General features: G+C 43.1%; 1 protein-coding gene across 1 annotated transcript in view; it reads left to right on the forward strand.

Annotated features, from left to right (window-relative positions):
• Dtnb (dystrobrevin beta) overlaps positions 1–25,463 on the forward strand; it is a 201,445-nt gene that overhangs the window by 115,495 nt on the left and 60,487 nt on the right. The window contains 1 exon segment of the mRNA XM_085691200.2: positions 20,701–20,778. Within this exon segment, the coding sequence (XP_085547326.1) occupies positions 20,701–20,778 (78 nt within the window).

Raw genomic sequence — 25,463 nt, forward strand, 5'->3', positions numbered from 1 at the left:
CACGTACACCTACATACAAATATACAAACCCTTACATTTTACTACTATTGCATAACAAGATATAGAATTATAACTCCATCCCAGGTGTAGTGGCTCACTTCTGTAATTCCAGCACTTAGGAAGTGAAGGCAGGAGGGTCAGAAGTTCAAAATTACCCAGCCACCTTGTTTCCTGTCGCTGTAGTCAGCCTACATTACATGAGACTCTGTCTCAAAAAAATAAACAAACAAAAAATTCAAAACTGTGGTAGGAATCTGGCGTGGAAATTTAAGCTGACTACGAGGTAAAGTATATTTGACTGTCTCATTGTTTGCACAGAAAAGGGATTTGTTCGAGACCACGGATCTGAAGGTCAGATGTTGGTACTGGGGACTCCCAGTGGTCTAGATCTTTGCTTACTTAACTTTGACAGCAACCCCGTGGTATAACTACCAGTAGCCTGTTGAAAAGCCAAGGGCAGTCTTGGTGAGGATGAATGACAGCCCTGTCATCACGTAGGAACAGAGCAAGGCTGTGGGGCTGGTGTCCAGATCCTACCTTCTTCCCAGCCTCCCATTTTACCTGCTTCCTACAGTGCTAAGAAGACCTTAGAGCAGAAACAGGGCTGACGTGTAGCCTGAACCAATGGCCAGTTTCAGACTCAAGAGGGAACTTGGTGAACGAGAGAAGGAAGCTGTGGGATAAGACGGAAGGAGAGCAAAGACTTCAGTCTGCCTTCCCATAAGTCGTGGTAATCAGTCTCTCAGTTACCACAGGATATTCTTTAGAGACAAGACATGTGAAACAGCTTGTAAGAGGTTAGGTAGGATTCTCTAGGTAACTAAAAACTTTTTAAGTCATTTCCTCGAGTAAGTTAAATCATCTTGAAAATATGTACTTCATAAGGCTTTGGCTTACTCTCTGCTGAATTCTAAGTATGTAAACAATGCCTAGAGCATGGTAGGCACTTAAATACTATGAAGAACAAGTGATTGAATGATGTAGTGCATGCCTTTTACTGTGTTTGTTTTCTCCTCATAAGTCATGATGGTCATATCCCCTCAACATCCCCAAAGCCTCCACTAGATGGCAGCCATAATTCCTTATGTTCCTTTAGGGGAGGTTGCGAATATCATGTAAACAAGGTTTCTACAATCTCGGGGCTTGTATTCAAAACAAAACTAATTTGTCTTTCAGCACTCTAGTAACTTTTCCTCTGCGTCTCTGAGAGAAATTAGTGTGTCTCTGATCAAAAGATTTTCATACAGCTTGTAGCTCACAATGTCTTTGATAAACCTTCCGTTGTTCTAGTTCAAGCAATTTGCTCTCGCTCAGGGTCTAATTACCTAACCACACAGTCCTTAAACTTAATTTCTTTAATTAGAGGTTACTCGCCGTTTCACTTCGGTTTGTGGCTATTTATTTCTGACAGAAAGCAAAACTAGCTGGTGTTACTTCCTGTCTGCCTTGTTTTCATAATGCCGCAAAAAGAACAGGGTCATATGCCCTGCTGCGTGTAACTGGGATCATTGAGTTCTCAACGGGGCTGACACATGGCAGCCCACATTAGAAAACCAGGCGGTGGTGCAAGGTCTAGGAATGACTTTCATGGTTTTAAATCATTAAAGCTGTTTTGGGGGAATGTAGTATATGTGGGTCCACTTGTGTGTATGCTTGTGAAAGCCAGAGGTCAGTGTCGGGTGTGCATTTTAATTACTCTCTACCTTATTCTTTTCTATTGCATTTATTTATTTGTATGTAGGGGGAGTGAGTGCCTGTACATGCTAGCCATAGTGAGTCTGTGGAGGTCAGAGGAAAACTTATAAGAGTTGATTCTCTCTACTGAGTGCTGGGCGTTGAACTGAGGTCATCAGGCTTGGCAACAAGTGTCTTCATCCCCTGAGACCTCTCACCAGATTTCTACCTTATTTTTTGAGACAAGGTCACTCACTAAACACTTTCTGATTTGACCAACAAGCTGTAAAGATCCTCCTGTCTCTGTACCTACCCAACATTGTAGGCGTGTACCACCACTCATGGCTTGTTACATGGATTCAGCAGGTATTGTTCCCAGCCATGTCCCCAGCCTTTAAAGATAAACCTTAATTTATCTTTAGATAAGTTAAATTTTAGTAAAATTTAATTTTATTAAATTGTTTATAAAAATAAAGGTGCATTTCAGTAAAAAGAATATGCAGTCAGGTATAGTAACTCATGACTGTAATCCAAGCAGTCCAGAAATTAAATGAGGATTGCGGAGTGATTAAAGCCAGCTGTGGCAATGTAGGCTAGACTTCGATGCACAGAAGCCAGAGAGGATGGTGGATGTCTTCCTCAGTTGCTGTCTGCTTTATTTACTGAGGCAAAGACTCTTGCTGAGCTGGGACCTTCCAGTTTGGGTTGATTAGCTGGCCAGCCTGCTCCAAGGCTCCCTTGTTTTCACCTCCCAGACACTGGGGTTACAGGTGACCCACCACACCCGCCTGGTTTTTATGTAAATTCTGGATTTTTTTTTTCTCAGTCCTTATGCTTGCATTTTCCCAACCAGCCCTCTCCTCAGCCCTGTGATCTTCTTGAGCCTCTGATCATACAGTCTCTACCTGTCAAGTTCTGGGATTACAGGCATGGACCACTGTACCTTGTTTATGTCTGTTTTCAGTGACAGTGGTAGAATAGAGTGGCTGTCCCTGACACACCCTAGCCCTCAGAGCCTAACATGCATCATCTGACCCTTCATAGACAAATCTTGTGAACTTCTGTCTTAAAGTAAACATAAGCGGAAACTGGCAATTTTGAGCACTTTGAGTTTCTTCATATTCTTTTTTTTTTTTCTGAATGCTTGTTGTCTTTGGTTCTATGGCCCAGATTGACTTTCCTAATTAACACAAGTTCTGTGTTTTCTTATAATGGTTTTGAAAATGATGCCATTGGTAGCATGATTTGGAACTCACCAGTGTTCCATCAAACACCCAAAATCTCAGGCCTAACACCATCTGACATGTTGAAAGAAGAAAAGTTGCTTTTGATTCCCGTTTTCACACAGCATACAGTGGACAGCTGACATGGCGCTTGGGCCACAGCACAGCTGATTCTGACCTGTCCTCCGTGCTGAGATGGTTTTGAAAACCTAGCAGTTCATACAGGGCTCATTAGATGCTGAGCTCCAGACAGTCCTGCACTGGCAGCTGGTCGAGCTGAAGTTCCTGAAATCATTGCCTTCTAATTTTAGAGTTGGCTTGCTAGCCCCGAAACTATGCCTCCCCAGCGAGAATGAACACAGAAGATAGTGAACTAACGTAGTCCTGGAGACAAGATGAAGATTTTGCCTGAGTGTGTGTATGTATAGAGGACTGAAGGAACTTGCCTACACTCACGAACCCACACCTGTGAATGTCTCTGTGTGTATGTGTAACAGAGAGATGGCCGCATGCGTGAACAACAATGTAGTTATTCATTGTGGTGCCTTAAGGAGACCCAGCTTTATTTAATACAATAAAACTAAGAGCTGCCGGGGCTCGCTCAGCTAGACTGGCTGGCTGGTGAGCCCCAGGGATCTGCCTGTCTCCTTGTCCACCCCAGCACTGGGTTACGGAAGTGCTGTCATGCTCAGCTTTTACATGAGTACTGGGAATCTGAACTAAGTTCCTCATGCTTGCACAGCAGACTCTTTACCAGCCAAGTCATTTCCCCATTATATTAAAAAACACATAAAATTGGGTAGGGAAGATGGCTCAGTGGTTAAGAGCACTGGTTGCTTTTCCAGAGGACCTGAGTTCGATTCCCAGCACCTGCATGGAAGCTCATAACTGTCTCTCCCAGGGGATCCAAAGCTTTCTTTTGTCCTCTATGGATATCCTACACCCATGGTACACAGACATACATATAGATAAACACCCATACATGTAAAATTAAGTAAAAAATATTTGAAAAACATATAAAGTTATCATCTTAATGAATTTTGAGCATATAGTTCAAAAGTAAAGAATATTTACATACCACAAGATTTGCTCACTTTGGCAAGTTATGTTACTTTTGCTAAATTTATATCATTTTATAACCACCACTGCCATCTGGTTTCAGATATTTCCATCATCCAAAGACATTTCTATCATTTATTATAAATTGTATCTTACAGCTCTAGCCTTGTTGTAATACTTTTCTATTGCTGCAGAAAGAAAGACACCATAATCAAGGAAATGCACAGAAGAAAGACCAGAGGATTAGAGTCCTTGACCATCATGGCGGAAGGTAGACAGGCAGGTATAAAGCTGGAGCAGAAGCTGAGAGCTCACATCTCATTCACAAGCACACAGCAGACACAGGGGCTAAATGGGAACGGTGTGGGCTTTTGAAGCCTCACAGCTTACCCCCAGTGACACACTTCCTCCAATAAAGTCACACCTCATAATCCTTCCCAAACAGTTCCACTAACCAGAAACCAAGCCTTCAAACATATGAGCTCATGGAGTCCATCCTCATTCAAACCTCCACAAGCCCCGAGACAACTTCCAGTGTGCAGTAGTTCCTCTTATCCATTAAGGATACATTCCAAGTCCCCCAGTGGGTGCCAGAAACTGCAGATAGCATAAATCACTTCTATGTTTGTGTATATGTGCCTATGCATGTATGTGTATGTGCCTATGCATGAATGTGTACTTCACATGTACGTATGTATATATGTGTGTTTGTGTACTTAAGGACTGGGGAGATAGCTTGGTGGGTAAAGTGCTTGCTGGCAAGAGATTGGATTCTCAGAACTCAAATAAAAAGCCAGAGGCAGTGTCTATATATAGTCCCAGTGAACAAGGGATGGATGGAGACGTGACTGAAAGATTGTGGGCCAGCCAGTACAGTGAACAAGAGCAAGGTGGAAGGCAGGACTGACACACACACAGTAAGAACAACCTATATTTAAAACTGTTCTTTTTTGGCGGAAGAAATATGGGAAAAGGGAGGAGAATGATGGGGTGGGGCATGTTCAACATATAACTTATACTTGTAAGAAAAAATAATTCAAAGTTTTCTTTTCATTCTTTGTGTATGATTTGCCAGTGCAGGCATGTGCACGTGGGGCCCATGTGTGTAGGCCAGAGGATATCTGTGTAGTCTTTCCCCTCCTTCCACATTTGCATGGTTTCTGGAAAACGGACTCAGGTTGTCAAGCTTGCATAGTAAGTCCTGTACCAGTATAGCCATCTCGTCAGCCTGGAAAAAAAAAGTAATTAAAGATTTAAAATATATCAAGAGAACTGTTTGTTGGGATGTTTGTTTGTTTGTTTGTTTGTTTTTGATTTCCCTGTCAGAAACCTGGGTCTTCTATGAAGGATTGCCCTTTAAAACTTTAGCCTCAAATAATCTTCTCAGTAAACACCCAAGGAACCTGAGCTTCCCCAAAACCAGAAAACTATAAACTGGTGTGGATAAAAAGTAAAAGAAACCATGGTAAAGTTCCACAAAGAGTCTGGGTTGTCAGATATAAAATAAGTATACATTGCTGGATGGTGGTGGCACACACCTTTAATTCTAACACTCAGGAGGCAGAAGCAGGCAGTTCTCAGTGAGTTCAAGGCCAGTCTGGACTACAGGGTGAGTTTCAGGACAGCTCAGGCTACACAGAGGAACCCTGTCTCAAAAGAGAGAAAAAAAAGAAAAGAAAAGAAAAAGGAAAAAAAAGGGCAATAAGAAAGAGAGACAAAGGGATTCTTGCATGTTCAAGGCTAGCCTGGACCACATACCAAGACCTTATCTTAGAAATAAAAGGATTTGAGTGCTGGTCAGAAGACTCAGCAGTTATGGGCGCCTGTTTCTCTTACAGAGGACCATCTATAACCCCAGTTCGAGGGTGTCTGATGGCCTCCTCTGACTTCCACAGGTACGAGGGAGTTGTCAGAGAGTGTCTGAACTTTGGAAATACAAATTTGGAAACTGGCAACTTATAGATGATATTTAGTATGGAAGAGAAAACAGAAGAATCAAAAAACTATTACCAGTTTATTACTTCCTTAGATGACTATTTAATAGACTTTTGGCAGTTTTTTTCTAATGTGCAGCATGAAGGCAATTCCAACCACCCAAGACTTTGGTATTCTTGGACGCTGTCTTTGATAGTATTGAGCCCGGTCAACGGAGGGATTCTGTATGGTAAGGATTCTTTAATAGAGATGAACTTTCTTCCCTGTTATCCTGGAACTTACTCTGTAGACCAGGCTGGCCTCGAACTCACAGATCCCCTGCTGCCTCTGCCTCTAGAGTGCTGGGATTAAAGGCATGCACCATCATGCTCAGCTGGAATTTTTTTTTCTAAATATGTTTGTGTGCTTAAAAATATTATCACCATGTTAAGAGAAGGTCTCTACATTGCCATTATTTCAAGCCTATTTACAGGGTGCAGAATGAGTAAATTCAGTCTTTAAGCTTAACAGTGCGTTGGATGATTGTAGGAGTATGTCAACTGACTTGGTGTGATGGAGGAGGCTGTTGTAAATTTTGTGTTGAGGGCATTAGATGCAGACAAGCAGTTTTTATCCAGTCTGTGCTGTAACAAAGATGACACCTTATGGGTGTCATTGCTGCCTAAGAGAACACATAGTGACATCAAAGGTACGGATGTCAGGGATGTAAAGACTGGACAAAAATGAGTCACACTGAGACTTTAATACCTGTGACTGATGTAGAAGGAAGGAAACGAAACATAGAATGAGTATTAATAAAATTTTCTCATTTTAATGTCAGGGTAAACTTTTCATAAAATCTCTGAGGGGGGGCGCACGCGCGTGTTTGATGTTCATTGTGTATATGAGTGTTCAGCTCACATGTGGAGGTCAGGACAACCCTTGGGGGTCAGTCCTTTCCTTCCGCCTTGCATGAGATAGGGTCTCTGCTGCTGCTCACTGCTACTGATGCCAGGCTGACGGGCTTCTGAGCTGATAGTCCGTCTCCACCTCTCATGCTGCGCTACCCTGGTATCGCAGACACTAGTACCACTGTCCCAGCTTTTTATGTGGGTTCTGCGGATACAAAAGCAAGTCATCAGACCTGCGCAGCAGACATTTAACCACTGCGGCTCCTCTCCAACCCATGATAAATTCTCTTTTTTTTATTTATTTATCTTTTTATTCTTTAAAAAACTTGTATGTGGCAGGGTTTGGAGAGCTGTTGCAGCAGGCAAGAGGTTGGGCTGCTCTTGCAGAGGACCTGAATTCAGTTCTCTACACTCACATCAGGTAACTCATAAGTGCTTAGATCTCCAGCTCCAGGAGATCCACTGATGGATTCAGACCTCCCCAGGCACCTGCATGTATACACACGTATGTACCCTCACACACACATAGGAACACACACAGTTTGGGGGGTAGGAAGATGACTCCATCAGTAAAGTGCTTGTGTCTAGCACAAAGACTTGGGTTTGGTCCCCAAAACCCACATAGAAAAGCCAGATTTTGTAGCATATTCTTGTAATCCTAGCATTGGGGAGGTGGAACCAATCAGATTCCTGGGGCTCACTGGCTCCTTGTGAATCCTAAGCCAGTGAGAAACCTTGTCTCAAAAAGAAAATGGTCCGAAGTGAATAGCTCCTGAAGGTGGTTTTCTGGCCTACACATACGTGTACACCTGCACATACGTGTACACCTGCACAAACACAAACGTGTATACACACACACAAGCCTAAGTAAAAATTCCAAAATAAAAATAAGAGGAGCAACCCCTATAAACTGCAATCTTCTCCAAGCAATATTTCCAAAGAGTAACGTGTAAACCTCAAGTCAGATAATTACCTGAGGTAGTCAGTGGAGCAAGTCCAAGGGAAAAGGGCTGGGAACACCACAGGTTTACCATCTTTAAAGGGAAAGCACATCATAAAATTCCTTCCTCCCTGCTCACTGCAGTGCCCTTCAGCTTCCTGTGAGTCTGTTCATGTGTGTCCCCCGATGGTGTGGAGAAATGGGGACAGTGAGGATGGTGAGCGCAGTGCTGCCGCTGGATGCACTCTGTCCTGGGCCCTGTGTGCAGCAACAACATGTATGTGTGTATCTGAACTCTAACCTGGACACCAGGGCGTGGGGAAGGAAGAGAGCGTTCTAACTCTGGGCACTGGTTATGTTTTGTGGTGCTAAGAATTGAATGGATATTTACACAGAAAACAAACTAGCTTCCATGAAATAAGATTAAGTCTGAAGTCTGGGGTTACCTGTCATCCAGGTCTGTCCCTTTAGAATGTGGCTTTAGCTTTTCTGTGTTCCTTGCATCTTCATGCAGCACACTGGGTCCTGCAGAAAAGGGCAGCTATGGCATTGCTAAGAGATGCATTTCATCCACAGTTCAGTGCAGGGAGGTTTTTACCTTAAAATTTTTGAATTTTCCAACTCATGGACAAGAGGCATCTTTCCATTTATTTAAATTGTCTTTAATTACTATGGTATGTTTTTATAGTTTTAAGAATGCAAGTCTTACACTTTGGTTAAATTTATTGTGGGTATATTATTATTTTAATGCTATTGTAAATGAATGTGTTTTCTAAATTTCATTTTCAGATTGTTCACTGTTAATATTTAGAAATACAATTGATGTTTTGTTCGTTGATCTTGTGTCCTGCAGCTGTGCTGAACTTGGCTCTAATAGTCCTTTTGTGTGAGATCTTGACGATTTCTCCGTGTGAGATCATGTCATCTGAAAACAGATCGTTTTATGCCTTCAGAATCTGGATCTCTATTTCTTTTTCTTATCTAATTGTATGGTGCAGCTGTATTTTTTCTGTTTGTTTTTGTTTTTCAAGAAAGGATCTCCCTGTGTATCCCACACTGAGCGCAAACTCATGATCCTCTTGCCACAGACTCCTGAGTGCTGGGGTTATGGTTGTGGAACTCTGTTTTCTGGGGGTGACACACCATTACCTTCTTCAGATGGGAGCAACAGTGGCTATCCATGAGGCCCTTGATCAGGCTTGCTACTTTCACTAGGAGAAGGGCGGCACCAGACCATACCTGAGATTCCAGCCAAACTCCATCTTGTTTCATGTGATCGGGTCCCAGCTGCACTTAATTTTAGGGAATGCTAGAGTGTGCTGGGGTAGGGCAGTTTCCTAAGAGTCACAAATGTTTTTGTAAGCAATTCCCATAAATTCTTGGTCACCTGGACATGTGTGGAATCCCTTCTTTGGTCTTTGATCACCTGTCTTTGATAGGTATTTCTCCAGGAAGAGTCACAGAACACAGGGGTGACTTCATCCAGCCACAAGAATAGTCCAGCAGGCCTAGTTGGCCAGTTTGGTTTGGTTTATATGCAGAGTACTGCTGCTTCCAGGAGTTCGGGTATACTCTGAAAGTTTTATTTAGTTATGAGTTTTTGCCTTCTCAAACGTCCTGTCTGACACCCTTCTTTAGTCTCCTGTCTAGACATTTGCCTCATTAAATTCAGTTCAGGTGACCCTTTCACTAGCTGGCACTTTAGAGTTTCAGCTAAGATGTTCGAAGTTGGTTAGAATGTTAAGTAGAATCATAAAAACTCAAGATAGGAAAGAAACTTATTCATTATTTTACAGATTTTTTTGTGGTTGCTATTGTTGTTTGAGACAGGTTCTCTTGTAGCTCAAGCTAGCCTTTAAACCTCTGTGCAGCCAGGATACACTAGGATGTATTCATCCTGCCTAGCTGAACAGATATTTCTTGCATGTCTACCGTGTTCATGGTTTTAGGTTTGCAATGTGAATAAGATAAATACAGAAGTGAAATAAGTCATGTGGGCCCTGCCCTCACAAGGTTTACAAGTTCCTGGGCCAGCAAGACAGCTCAGTGGATAAAGGTGCTAGCTTCCAAAGCTATGACCTGAATTCAATCCCTGGGGCCCAGGCAGGGGAAGGGGAGAACCGACTCCTGCAAGTTATACCTTGACCTCATACGTGTGCCGTGGAAGTGCAACTGCACACACACTAAAACCACACGAGTAAATATAACAAGGTTTACAAACTATTGAGTGAAAACAGTTGATAAGTAAAACACTAGTTATATGTGATTACAAACTGTAGATAGCACTAAAAAAGAAATCATCTGGATATTAGGAAGGAATACAGGAAGCGGGAACTTCTCTTGTAAATTTTGCAGTTAGGAAGTGTTGTCAGGTTTTTTATAGAGCAGTGGAACATGTTATCCACCTGAAGTAGAGTCAGGGTGGAGTGTCTTACTGGAATAAGAATGGAGTTAGGGACACATCCCTGAGGCACCCAGCCTCTCCACACAGACCAGTTGGCCAATCCCCAAGAGGAGGTTCACTGTTCAAAGTCACTGTGGTCTCATCGTCTACTTAGTTCCCAGATGAGAAAGAGCAGGCAGAAAGACAGTGTGGCCTCCATCAGAAAGCCCCCAAGGCGGTCAACTGTAGCTGACACAGGGCAGGTAGCACTCTCTGGAAGTTTAAAAAATGGATCCAGTTCCCCAGTACCACCCTTTTCCCTGCTGCCCCTCGTTCCTTTGTGATGCACTTCTGTTTTGAAGTTACACTGTTTAGTTAGTTTTTGTTTGTTTGTTTGGCTTTGTGCTGTGTGTGTGTGTGTGTGTGTGTGTGTGTGTTTGGGTTTTTGTTTGTTTGAGACAGGGTTTCTCTGTGTAGTCCTGACTGTCCTAGAACTAGCTCTCTAGACCACAATTGCCTCAAACTCATGAGATCCGCCTGCTTCTGCCTCCCGAGTGCTGGAATTAAAGGTGTGCGCCACCATCGCCCGGCCAAGTAAGAGTATTTCGATCTCAGTAATCTGTTGCCCTTTTCTCCCCTGAAATTTTTTTATTTATTATTGTTCACACTGCTGTTTGCATTCTATACCATGCCTTCTGTATATCATTAGAGCCTGTGTCCTCGAAAGATTCTGCCACTGGCAATATGTTGTGCTCTATTTCCAGCTGTGCATGTGTGTGTGTGTGTGTGTGTGCGTGCGTGCGTGCGTGCGTGCGTGTGTGTGTGTGTGTGTGTATGTAGAGGGTGTTTTGACTGGCCTTGAACTCACAGTATAGCTCTAGTTGACCTGGAGCTGGTACTGATTCTCCAGCCTCTGCTTTCTGAATGGTGGGATTACGGGTAATAGTCACCATGCTAGACTACATTTTCTTAAATAGGAAAGTTGGTATTTCAGCAGATGTGGTGGGACATACTTTTAGTTCCCAGCACTTGGGAGACATAGGCAGGTAGATCTCCACGATTCAAGGCCAGTCTGGTTTAAATAGCAAGTTTCAAGGCAACCAGACCTACATAGTGAGACCCTGTCCGAAGGGGGAAAATTTTATATTTCTATAAAGTAATAATAAACTCCCTCTTAAGTTTAGTAAGGAAGGAAGGAGAGATTCATCCTGCAAAGTAAAATGGTGTGTTTCTTTGAATTTGGTGATCTGTACGGCTTTCTCAGAATAAATGATAGCAAATGCATTGCCCCATTCCTGTAACTACAGACTGAGGAGGCTGACGGAAAATGACTCTTGATAGTTTAAGATCAGCATGGGAGTGAGACTCTGTCTCAAAACCAAATCCCATACACATATGAAAAACTATTAAGTAGTTTATTTGCTAATTGTTTCATCTCACAATTTGGCTTTTCTAGAGCAAGAGCAATGGTTCTCAACGGGTGGGTCGGGACTCCTTTAGAAATGACAACCCTGTCACAGGGATCGAATATCAGATATCCTGCATATCAGATATTTATATTACAATTCATAACAGTAGCAAAATTACAGTTATGAAGTTGCAACGAAAATAATTTCATGTTTGGGGTCACCACAACATGAGGAACTGCAATAAAGAGTTTCAGCATTCAGAAGGTTGAGAACCACTGAGCTAGAGAAAGTCTGCTGGGTTCCTTCTACATGTCTCTGGATACAGTGTGTAATGGGAAACGTGTGAGAAATGATAAGGGGCGGCACTTGTGAGTTAGGGGCTAGTCTGGTGTCTACATAGTGAGGTCCAGGCCAGCCAAAGCCACATAGTCTCAACACTCTCCACCACCACCCCCAAAAATAATTAATATGGGGCTGGTGAGGTGGCTCAGCAGTTAAAGGCACTTGCCACCAAAACTGGCAACTTGAGTTTAATCCCCGGGGCCCACATAATAGAAGGAGAGAACTCTGCCACCCGATATCTGCATATGTGCCACGGTATATAAACACACCGAGAGTAAGTAAATGAATGCAGTTTTTTACAAAATTAAGTATTAATTACTAAACCTTTTCCTTCCTGAAGAAAATCTCATTAAATAAGATCTGTATCACAAATGGTTATGTTGAAGCACTAGAGGTAGCAATTGAGGCATATTAACTCATTGATTGATTAACAGATTAATTACAGTCTGTTTAGCTTCGATGTTGATTTGGAAATTATGCACATCTTCTGTGGGTTAATCATTAGGAATGGCTGTTAAAATGCAAGGAACCTCACCAGTGGTAAATAAGTCGCACGATGTTTTTGCTACACTATAGTACTGCTAAAAATATTTCTTCAAGATTTGTTTGTTTAAGTGCATGGGTATTTTGCCTGCATGTATGTGTGAAGGTGCCAGATCCCCTGGAACTGGAGTTACAGGCAGTTTTGAGCTGCCATGTGGGTACTGGGAATTGTATCTGGATCCTCTCAAAGAACAGCCAGTGCTCTTAACAGCTGAGCCATCTCTCCAGCCCCTAATATTTTTAACCTTATGATTTTCAAAGGGGTGTTTTAGTTTATTACTGTTTTGCTTTGCTTTGACTTGGTTTTAGTTTTTTGAGATAAGGGTTCTCGAGCGTAGGCTGTCCTAGAACTTACTGTAACCCAGGCTGGCCTTAGGGTCACAATATTCCTCCATCACTGCACAACATTCGGCCTCTCAGACGCTGAGATTAAAGGTATGAGCCGCCATGCTTGGTTTAGTTATCGTTAAAGTTCTTTGCTTCAGCCGATCATCACAGAACCTGTTAAGAGTAATAGAGTGTAGTTTGTAACTTACGTAGAGAGAGCAAAACATCGCACTATTCAGAGAAGATAAGATGAGCCACGCTTACTGTAACGTAACTACTGCCTACAGGCACAGCCTTCTATGGAAAAATAACAGTCATAACAACGAATAGAGCTTTAGGCTCTGCCTGTCTTACTGTTTCACCAGGGCATAGAATCCTCTTTACCATAATGATAAGCAGGTCTTCCTCTTCGATGATGTATTATGTCCACTTGTGAGATAAAGGAATAGGTTTATAAATCTGCGAGGATGATGACTCAGTGGAAAGAAACAAATCTTGGTTTGAGGCTTGGACTGAGGACTCCGGGTAAAGTGCTGGCTGTGTAGGCAAAGACCTGAGTGTGGACCCCCGTTCACACTCACAAGAGCAAACAGACCAGAAAATCTATTAAAGACTCCCAAGTGCATGGCTGACAGCCCAGGTCAAGAGTAGTGGGACTGTGTCAGCTTAGTGTCTGCAACTAAAAACTGCTCGGTGGGTGGGGCAGATTCACACACAAACAGCGCAAAAATCAAGGCGGAGTAAGGGTCTAGCAATCTGACTTCCTACAGAAAGGTTCACCCACCAGGCTTCAGAGTCAGTTTAAGCTTTTATTCTTTCTTTTGCCCTCAGCACCAAGTACATGTTTCATGTCCATGACGGTGATCTCTGCTTCCATGTTCTTGGGTAGGGAGCCCCATGCAGACAGAAGACCAAAGCAGACTCGAGGAACGGTTAAGCAGTGAGGAGTCCCTACAGCTCAGCTCAGGTAGAGGACCCAGTTGTGGTTCCTAGCACTGAGGTGGCAGCTCACAGTCCTCTGTAACTCCAGTTCCAGGGGAGCTGGGGTCCTCTTTTGGCCTCCATGGGCACTGCATGCAAGAGGTGCATATATGTACATTGTAGGCAAACACACTCATATATATATATATAAAATAAAAACCATCTTTTTTTTTTTAAAGCAAGTTGTAACTCTCAGCCATGGTGATGTGCCTGCCTGTGGTTAATTTTTTGTTCATTTTTAAGTCAGAAATCTGGCAGATAATTAGCTAACTAAATTTAATTATGCTGTTATCCTGAGGTTAGGAACCTAGTTGAGCTTTGAAATTATGATTAGATTTTTAAGTCATTGTAAATAAATTAGAGGTACTTTTTTGAACTACTGTTTTCTTTGCGGCAGACTGGAAGCTCAGCTGGGAATGGTGGCGCACACTTGTAATCCCAACCCTCTGGAGGTTGAACTGCTAGGATATGGAATTTCTGGGTTTCCTAGTAATACCTGGTTCAAAAAGACAGAAAACAAACAAACAATCAAAAATATTGTGTGTAGATGGGCACTTATAATGTCGTGTTGTAATGATGTCATGGAGAGCCATACTCTGGGACCATTGTTGCTGTTGCTCCTTTGAAAAGGTTCCAAGAACTATGAGCTAATGTTTTTTTAGTATGTCTGTGTATTTGAGTGTTCCTACGTGCAGGTGCCTAAGATGGCAAGATCTTGGATCCCCTGGAGATGGAGTTACAGGCACTTGTGAGCTGCCTGGTGTAGGTGCTGGGAACTGAACTCCAGTCCTTTGTAAGAGCAGCAAGTACCCTTGATTGCTAAATCCCCTCTCCAGCCCCACATGGTTGGTTTTAATTTAGCCGTTGAAAATCCAGCCTTAAATCAGCATTTTGCTTAAAGGCAGTAGAGGCACTGAAACCACCAGGATTGAGACTAGCAAGAGCCAAACTACCTTAGTTCACAATCCTGATTGTCTCACAATTTGGCTCTGTAACCTCAAGAAAATTACAACTCTTGCCGGGCATAGTGGCACATGCCTTTTATCCCAGCATCTAGGAAGCAGAGGCAGGTAGATCACTGTGAGTCTGTAGCCAACCTGATCTATGTAGAGTTTCAGGACACCCAAGCTACCTTTCTCAAAAGAGATGAATAAATGAATGAAGCATTATAGCTCTGTAAATGTAAGGTTTAAGTGTGAATCCTTGGAAAATAGCCACACCGAGACCTGTACATGTTCAACACTCAGTAAGTATTGCTGTTGTTGTTAAAGACACACTGCACTGCTGTCTCTGTCACTAAGTTACAGATTAGTTTAAATAGAGGGAAAAAACGGCAGACCAATTAAGCAGAGCGGAAGATGCCAGTTTCCAATGCAAGGCTGGGGAAATCCTGCTCCAGCTGCAAATGTATCTACCAAATATAGCATTCACCAAGAGCTTGACTAAAGCTAAATCTACACATTCTCTACTCTCTGCAGCGCTCTGTGTGCACAACATGGTGCTGACTCATAGCCAACAAATACTCACCGAGTACTATGCTTGGCACTTGAAAGATAATGATAAAAATGCCACGCAAATTTCCTAACACTCTAGGAGTGGAGATAATCCAGAATTAGCCATGATGTTTTCTTTACTTCCTTTTAGGGGGTAGTAGGGACGTTGAGAGGATGTGAAACTTTGGAGATAGTCAAGCTTTTTCACAGGGCTTCCATTGGAAGCATCAAAGTTCTACACAGAGAGGCTCAGATCCATGCACTCAACCGAGTACAGGGCTTGGGTGGCTTACCTTAGAGAAAGCCGCCTTAGGTGGTTTCTGTGCATAACCCTGAAAAGAAGCGGGGAATAGTCAGCAGATGTTACTGTCCTTTTAAGAGAGGATCCCCTGTATTCCAGGCCGAGTCTGACCCAAACTGGTTCTGTAGCCAAGGGTACCTTCTGAGTCTTGGCTGTACAAGTTTGCACCTCCATACCCGTTCTTGTTTGGTGTTTGCTCACGTGTTTCAGTCCATTGCTGGGGATCAAACCCAGGGCTCTATGTATCCTGGGTAAGCAATTCTATCAGCTAAGCTGCTCCCACAGCCCTGTTTGAGTCTTTGTTTTGTTTTTATTTTTTGAGATAGGATTTTACTCTGTAGCCCAGGCTGGCCTTAAACTTAATGGAGTGCCTGCTAGCCTCCAACTTGAGGTTGTTCTGCCTCAGCCTCCCTAGTGGCCTGAACCACCACATCCGGTTCTCACTTATCTGCCATCTTCCTCTGCCACTCCCCAGTGTCTGTGTCCGCTCTGCCACACTCTCCTTGGCATGGCGATTGCACGTCTGTCACCATAGATATCTAGTTAAGTGTTCCGATAAAGAATCTTATTTTTTATGAATATGTACTCAGGAAGTGTGCCTCTTATCCTTTAATTAAGAAATAAAAAGGCGGGGGCTGGAGAGATGACTCAGAGGTGAAGACCACTGGCTGATCTTCCAGAGGTCCTGAGTTCAATTCCCAGCAACCACTTTATGGCTCACAACAATCTGTATTGTGATCTGGTGCCTACTTCTAGCCTGTAGGCATATAAGGAGACTGAACACTGTTTACACAATAAATCAATAAATCTTAAAAAAAAGAAAGAAAGAAAGAAAGAAAAAGACAGCCCCAACACTAAGGCAGAAGCAGCAGGTCTCTGAGTTTCTGTGGGTTCAAGGCTAGCCTGATCTATGGAGCAAGTTTTAGAACAACCTGATCTACATAGTGAGATCCTGTCTCAAAGCAAACAAACAAATGGCGGCAAGGAGCTGGAGAGATGCTCAGTACAGTGGTTAAGAGCACCAGTTCCTCTTCTAGGGGACCTGGGTTTGGTGCCAAGCACCCACATGATACCTCACAACCATCCATAACTCTAGTTTCAAAGGATCCAACACCCTCTTCTGACCTCCTCAGGTACCAGGTTCATATGTGGTGCACAGACAATTATTCACATAAAAAAAAATCAAACAAATAATGGGATGGTGGTGGCGCATGCCTTTAATCCCAGCTCTCTCGGGAGGCAGAGACAGGTGGATCTATGAGTTCAAGGCCAGCCTGGTCTACAAGGTGAGTTCCAGAATAGCCAAGGCTGGAGAAACCCTGCCTCAAAAAACCAAAAAAAAAAGAAAAAGAAAAGAAAGAGAAATAGACAGGCACTGGGCACTGTGACCCCAACTGTAGTAGATGTAGTTCAGTGATAGAGCACTTGCCTACTGGAGTTACAGGCAGTTGTGACCCACCTGGTGAGTGCTGGGATTGATCCCAGGTCTTGTGGTAGAGCAGCCAGGGCTCTGAACCACTGAGTCATTTCTCCAGCCCCCAGTAGGTATTTTCTAAGAATTCCTTGGTACTGTTGGCTTCGTCAATGGCCTGCAGCTCTGGCAGTGACCCCATTCTAAGGACTGTCCTGAGCTTTGAAAGTGTCGATTTCATTGGTCGGTGAAGTCACGTGGTCTCTTTAGTACATAGTAGATGTCTAGAAAGGATGTGGTCTTGCGGGCAGGGTATGAGAAGTTTCCAGAATGTGATGTAATTGTGAGTATCTGACTTTGCACCTTAGAGAAGAGGTTTCTCTATGTATGAAAAGTTAATAAGTAGTTGGCTGCCAAGAGATATGAAGACTTTTCTGGCATCAGACCAAACAAGATGCTACAGATGATGACATTTTATCACATGTACTCATGTTTGAGAAATTAATTTTTTCTACTATATTTATTTCCTCTGAGAATGTCAACAAGAAAATGGATACAGTGGTGTCTTTAATATTAAAGTAAAGCAGGTAACTACATTAGTTCTGAAAGCAACATGAAATGTCATTGTTTTGGAAGTGGGTCACTAATAATAATCCACTGAGAAGCAAAGCCTGCTCTGTCCCTGACCAGCATGTGTGAACAGCTGCTCCTCTGACTTGGTTACTCCATAGGAATTAGCTCCTTGTTTCACAGAGGACAACTGATTTAAAAGACCCAGAGGCCAAAGTATAAATTTAGGACTAAAAGTAAGCTAATCTATCCATTCTCTCCCATCGTTAGTCAACCTAAAGCAATTGGTTAATTGATTATAACTCAGTGCAGCCATTAGCATTAATAGGCTTGAAGGTTTAGATGTTTGTCTGGAGACAGGAAGGCAGACGAATAGCTTAGAATTGAAGTCTCGCCTGGGAAGGCACGTTATCAGGCCAAGTCCAAGCCAAGCACTGTGACTCGGGCCTTTTATCACAGCACTTGGAAGGGTGAAGCAGGAGGCTAACCTGGACTATCTCCTGAGATCCTGCCTCCACAAACAAACAAAAAATGCAGAGGCCTGACTCTGCCCCAAATCTACTTCTTGCATTCACTTTTCCATTTTGAATTTCCCCCATTTAATGGGAAATTATTTTTTAAAAGTTCCTTACTCAGGAATGGAATTAGTTTAAGGAAAGTGTGCAGATAAATGGGTAGGTGGAGAGAGGAATCTCTCTTTTCCTCTGAGCCCTCTGGCTCTCCCTGACCTAACTCCCCAGAAACTTTGCATATACTGTGTGCAGCCTGCAATGTGGTAAAGCAGCAGCACCGTTGCAGTCACCAGGGCCGTTTTAATGTAGCTTCTTCAAACCATTTTGTGCAAGCTACTCTCTCAGAGACAAGGAGGACCCGGCAACTAAGTGAATATTTCTTCCTGGAGCTTGAATAACTTTATCAATGGCTATACCACTGAAGACAGTGACACCCCTCTTCCCAACAGCCACTAACTGCCGCAGTGGCATCTCAGAAAGGAATGGAACCTCGTGAACCTGAGCCCCTCTCCCATGCATGAGAAAATGCTGACAGGTCTAATTCTGTGCAGGTCTTGTTCAGGAGACCACAGCTGCAATGAGCTGTGAGTGAACCAGCACTTCATGCCCAAAAGACAGTCCCACAGCACTCTTCCCTGTTCACTGGCTCGCAGATTCATCTGCTTTCTCTTTTCCAATGTTCCTGGAGCCTTGGGTGGAGTGATCCAGATGCCAGTTCAGGAGCCAGCTCTCAGCAGTTACCCACTCTCAGTACTTGGAGTTTGGAGTTTTTCCATTAATTGCTGGCCATTGCCAAAAGAAGCTTCTCTGACAAAGGCTCTTTAGGTGTAGATGATGGAGGAGGGTCTTCTGTCTATGTGTTACTTTCATTGGTTAATAAAGAGACTGCCTTGGCCTTTTTGATAGGCCAGTCCTTAGGTGGGTGGAGTAAACAGAACAGAATTGTGGGAGAAAGAGAGCAGAGGCAGGCAGACGCCATGGCTCTCCTCTCCGAGATGGAGGTGGGTTAGAATTTTCCTGGTAAGCCACGACCTCGTGGTGGCATACGGATTATTAGAAATGAGTTGAATCAATATGTAAGAGTTAGTCAATAAGAGGCTACAGATAATGAGTCTGGCAGTGTTTAAATGAATACAGTTTCCGTGTAATTATTTCAGGTAAAGCTAGCCGGGTGGTGGGATGCAGCCCGCCGCTCCTTTTACTACAAATAGCGCCCAACGTGGGGCTTGAACCCACAACCCTGAGATTAAGAGTCTCATGCTCTACTGACTGAGCTTCTCTGACAAAGACTCTTTTGGTATAGATGTGTTTAGAAGGCAGCTCAAAGTATATCCATTTAGCAAAGCAACAGTAATAGGTTTTCCACATGACCTATGATCTCTCTAACCATGGGCTCTTGACCAGGACATAATACCAGGCATGAGCAGAATATTATTTTTTATTTAGTATTTAAGAATCAGATACTTTGGAGTCTGGTGTGGTGACACACATCTATCACCCCAGCAGTTGGGAGGTAGAGGCAGGTGATCAGGACGAGTTCAGAGTCACCCTAGGCAGTCTAGCAGGTTTGATGCCAGCCTGGGCTACATGACATCCTGTCTTGGAAAAAATAAAAAAATAAATAAATAAATATTTTGATAACACACTTGTGAATTGAATATAGCTGAACAATGAGCTGTAACTTACTAAATCTCAGAGAAAGTAGCATGTGGACACTGTGACCTATTTTTAATCTGGACATGAATACTAGAAGGGTAGCTCAATGGGTATAAGACCCTATGCCCACCCCCATACTACACACATAGACACACACATGTAATTTTTTTAAAGGCAGAGAAAAAACAGATTAAAATTAATTAAGAGTAAGTGGCATGGACTGACTTGGTGGCATATGCCAGCCACTCAGACTGCCGAGGTAGAAGGGTTTCCATTTTGAGGCCAGCCTGAGCTCCATGATGAGACTCTATCTCATAAAAACAAACAAAAACACTAAAAACAAGTCAGAATGGATGACAGCTGATACGGCACTTGCCCAGGATATTCAAGGCATGGGATTCAATTCCCAGGGTGCCACCCCCGCCAAAAGAATGAGCATAATAAGCAAGTGAAAAGATTGTTACTCTTTTGTATGAAAACTGTGAAGCAGGAGCAAGCAGTTCCACCCCCGAATAGGCCTTTTCCCTTTTGTATGTGTTGGGAGGTGAGGTAGTCGGCTCGCTGTGGCCCAGGCTGGCCTGAAATCCCAGGATATGCCAATACGCCCTTCTCCAAAGTAATGTCTTCATAATCTGTTGTCTCCCTGGTTTGCCACAGCTCTGGCAATGTGGCCTTTGAGTGACAGCTTATCTTGTTGGTTTATGTAAGCCTTAAGAATCTATTTCTGGGGGCTGGAGAGATGGTTCAGTTGTTAAGAGCACTGGCTGCTCTTCCAGAGGTCATGAGTTCAATTCCCAGCAATCACATGGTGGCTCACAACCATCTGTAATGAGATCTGGTGCCCTCTTCTGGTGTGTGGGCATACATGGAGGCAGAATGTTGTACACACAATAAATAAATAGATAAATCTTTTTTTTTTTAATCTATTTCTGAGCCCACAGCCGTCACCCTGCATGTGTTAGGGACCACAGCCGGTCCTTTGCCTGCATTCTTCTTTTGTTTCCCCCAGGCCTGGTAACTACTAATGTAATGTGAATATCTTTTCTTTCAGTCCTCCTCGCCCTCTGACTAATATGAACGACACCGTGGTTAGCCACATGTCCTCTGGAGTGCCCACTCCCACCAAGAGGTAGGTATGTCTTGTATCTTGTAACTGGAGACAGACTTCTGTCCCTGATGCCACTGCCCTCTCAGAAACAGGGCTTGGGCAGAGTGTCCCACTGGGCAGGAAGGCTGGCGTTCTTAACCCCACTTACAGTCAGTCTCTTAATATCATTTTCTGTTCTTATCGTCCCCCTTCTGACTCAGTGTAGCTGTTGTCGTTCAGCCCTGACAGGTGCACCGTGGAAATGCCCTGTGACAAGCAGCAGGCAGTGTGTTGGCGCATTAGGCTTGTCTTTATTAACATTAAGCACAATTTACTAGTCATAAGTTTCAACAATTTTATATTTGATTTTGTAAATATCAAAGATCATTTCTGCATCTGATTACAGTCTATAAATTAAATTAATCTCTTATAAAATAGCCATTCTGTGCATGGTTCATAAGCATTTAAGTTGAAAAGCCCAAGTCCTTCAGTCTTAGTTATACAAAGAATTTGCTTTAGGGTCCTTCAAGGAAAGAAAACTCTATAAACTCTTTTCTCCTTTTTATTTAATTTTCTCTTGTTCACAGTTCTCATAGGCAGACTTAAAAGAGCTGTACTGGATGACGTACTTTCTGTTTGATTTAAGCTGTTCCATGACCAGAGCACATACAGAAACTCCCGCACGGGCACAGCCATTAAAGAATTCTTTCAACAGTCATCACTTGAAAAGGAGACAAAAAACACACAGACAGACATCCCAATTCACCCAGCATGAGATCCCATCCTCCCTGAAAAAAACCAAAACCACTTTGTGCCATATGTATTAAGCACTTTGGATTAATGCAGCTATAGAAATGCGATCTTCCTGGTAAAATTTGATTCAGTATATAGTCCCGAAGGCAGTCGTGGTTGTTCCCATTGGCTAAAACTCCCAGAGCAGCGTTTCTCAGACCTGCAGAAGAGAAGAATCCCCTGGGGCGCTTGTTAAAAATACACATTTCTGGGACCATGTCAGACTCGATGAATCAGAGTCTCCGAGAATAGGACCGGGAGAGGCTGTCTGTTTAGGAAGTTCTTCAGGTGATTTTTGTCATCAGACCAATTTGGGGAGTAGCCTTAGCAGGAAGCCGGGGAGCTAGCAGCAGGGCCACCCTAGAAACAGGACTCAAAGGCGAGGAAATCAGTGACCTGGTGAGACAGCTCTGCCTCTGTGGAGACTCAGGACCTGGACCAGGTAAGAGCACTGCCCACTGCCTCCTCAGAGCCCTTCCGGGAGGGAGACAGCCTTGCGGTGTAAGCAGAGCCACGTAGAAGGTGTTGCGCGGCACAGTGTTTTAAGTCGTTCTTCCTGCGTTTGGATCCAGCTTTTGACTGACATGTTTCAGTTCTTTAATCTGTGGGGTCAATGATGACATTTGCCTTGTGGGGGGTTATGTGAGGATTTAATAAACTGCTTTTATTATTTAGAGGTAATTGGAGTAAGAGGCCCAGTGAGAAAGACAGAGAATGGGTTACAAATGATGGCCTCAAGGACCAAGAGCAGCTGACTGCCTGTCCTCAACTTATACATATCCGTAACATTTAAACCCTGCCCTCTCCGTTGAGGATGTTCTCACTTTAAAATTAGAAGACAGGGCAGGTTGTTAGAAGAATTCAGCTTGGAAATTTATGTTAACTTTAGTAGCATCGCCTATTAATCAAGGGTTTGCTTCATCTGAATTCTTCTCATAGTCTACTAGTTTTGTTCCCCTCCATCATCATGGTACATGAGAGCTCCAAGTGTTAGGGAGTACCAGGAGAAATGCAAGAAGTGCGGTGACCCAGGCTGAGCGCGCCTGCAAGAGGTCATCAGAAAGAGAGTGTCTTTCTGAAGATTTCCGGTCTTGGGGAAGATTGACAGAGGGGACTGTGTGATAGGGGAGTTCAGCCAATCACATTCTGTCCATGGGGCATGTTGCCCTAAGGCAAAAATTTACCTATAAACCTAGCGGGTATGCTTCCCCACTTTCTCGCTTGGCTCCTGTGTTCCCAACAGACAGTTGGGACTCTGGTGTAAGTTTTCCTTCTGTTTATTAAAGTTGTATCTTTTGTATTAAGCTAGTCTGGCGGATCTTCAATTACCGATCGACCTCGCCCCTTCAACTGTGGACCCACACTAACCATGGCCACTGTCACAAACAGGCTTAGGCTTGCTATATTACCCCCAAGTCCCGGTTATCAGTGTCAGTCCTAAAATGATGTCTTCCATTTTGTTAGAGCTGGTTCAGGCAGAATATATTCCAGATTAAGACTTAAAAAGTCAGTATTTCAGCTGGCACCTTGGTCTATGTGAAATTAGTCCTAGAGCAGATATCATAGTGTATCCATGGCAACCACTGGGCTGTGCAGCTTGGAGAAGCACAGCTCAAGAGAAGCCACTTGGGCACAGGATGCCCTTCCCTGACATCATACCATTAGGATTCTGGGGGATTTTATATACATCCTGCAGAACATAGTGAGATGTCCCCTGGATGACAATAGTTCATACATGTAGCATTCTGTGTCTCCGGTAACCAAGGAGTCTAAATTGCAGGTGGTATCTTCACTTCCTCAAGACTCAGCACTTTTTATTCCTGCTCTGGAGTCGTGTAGTCAGTCCTGTGTTTCCAATCTGTGAAAGCCAAGAACCCAGCATGTCTTTCCCCAACATGGAGTCTGGTGCAACCGGGGCAGGTGCTGCTCTCCAGAGATAAGCGGTTTTCTTGTGGAACTCAGCACAAAGATTAGACCAGATTAGACAAATAGTGTGTACTGCAAATAAAAAAAAAATTAAATAGGAAATCATTGGGGCTAGAGAGATGACTCAGTGGTTAAGAGCAGTGACTGCTTTTACAGAGGTCTTGAGTTCAGTTTCCAAAAACTACATAGTGGGTTACAGCCATCTATAATGAGATCTGATGCCCTCTTCTGTAATGTAGACATACATGCAGACGGAGCACTTGTACAGAAAAGTAAATAAATAAATAATAAGTATTTTAAAAATAGAACATTTTAAGAAATTTGGTTTCTTTTCTTTAATCAGTTTACTATTTTGAGATAAAGTCTCATGTTTTCTAGGCTGGCCTTGATCTACCTTTTGAGTGCCTGCACTTCCACATCTGTTGTGTGGTCCTGGAAACCAAAACCAGGGCCTCAAACATCCTGGCAGGCACTCTTCCAACAGAGCTACGGCCTCATCTTCTACCTTTTCTAGTAGGCGTTGCATATGTGAATGGTTTTGGCTAGAGTTGTCAAAAAATAATGCTATATTAGCCAAAAATAAAAGATGCAGATGACTTCCTAAATGGAAAAAATTCTGGCTGTCTTGTGAAGGGCTACAAATTTTATTACTGGGAGTTTCTACTCCAAGTATTTGCTCTTTGTAATATCCCCCAATCAGGGAGCTGGAGAGATGATTTAGTCATTAAGCATGCTTACTGCGAAATCATGAGGACCAGAGCTTGGATCTCAGCACAGATCAGGTGGCCTGTGCACACCTGTAATTGAACACTGAGGGGTGGAGACAGAAGGCTCGCTGGAGCTTGCTGTCTTCTTGGCTAGCTCAGAAACCCAAGCTCCAGGTTAAGGGAAGAGAGTGATGGAGGAGAACTCCTGGTGCAGTCTCCAGCCTGTGCTCAAGCCAGCACGCGCACACACACTCGCTCTTTTTATTTGTTTGTTTTTTTGACACAGGGTTCTTCTGTGTGGCCCTGGCTGTCCTGGAACTTGCTCAGTAGACCAGGCTGGCCTTGAGCTCACAAACGTCCACCTGCCTCTGCCTCCTGAGTGCTGGGATTAAAGGCGTGCACAACCACCACCACCCAGCCACACTTGCTCTTATATGCACACAAGACACATGTATACTTACATGCACACAGGCACACATAAAGAAACTTAAAAAACTCTATGGGTATTTCTGTAGCTAAAAAGAAATTTTATTTTTTTATCTTCAACTAAATAGTTTCATTCAACTCATTTTCTTTGTATTCATTAGAATGACACATTTTAAAACAGTTTGAAAGACTTTGAAAACTTAAAAAAAAGAACAAGAAGTTTGATTCCTCCCCTTCACTGTCTACTCTCCTCCCTTTTGTGCCCCAGCCTTCCTTTTCTTCAAGGCTCAGAATGCAGATTGAGCTGTGTATAGCTCTTGCCCAGATACCCAGATAGATATGGAAAACAAAGTTAGTATTTTATTTCAAATGTCTTTTAAAGTTTCAGCATTAATTATTTGTGAATGTTTCTCTGTTGACAGTTCGATAGAAATTTCATTTAACTATACATTAACAAAAACTGTCAATATGAAACTTTTTGTTTTGTACATTTGGTTAATGTATGAGTTACATTTCTTATAGTTCTTATATTTTCAGGGTCTTATTGTTTATTGTTTTTTGTTGTTGTTGTTGTTTTTGAAACAGGTCTCATACTGTAACCTTGCTGACCTTGAATGCACTATAGCCTAGGTTAGCCTCACATCTGAGCATCTGTCTCTGCCTCCCAGTTGCTGGGAATACAAGCATTACAGCACAACACTGAGCAAATTTCAGACATTCAAACATAATTTTAATAGTCACAGACCCACAAAGCACGAAAGGTAGAGAGGGAGGGCTGCTCTGTACATTGATCACTGGCAGAGGGCACTACCTATTATTTACCTCCGTCTCTCATATGCTGCCAACACTTTTCCTTTTTGTTAGCAGATAGACATA

Source organism: Myodes glareolus, chromosome 6 (genome assembly GCF_982192425.1).
Source record: "Myodes glareolus chromosome 6, mMyoGla1.1, whole genome shotgun sequence".
Lineage (NCBI taxonomy): Eukaryota > Metazoa > Chordata > Mammalia > Rodentia > Cricetidae > Myodes > Myodes glareolus.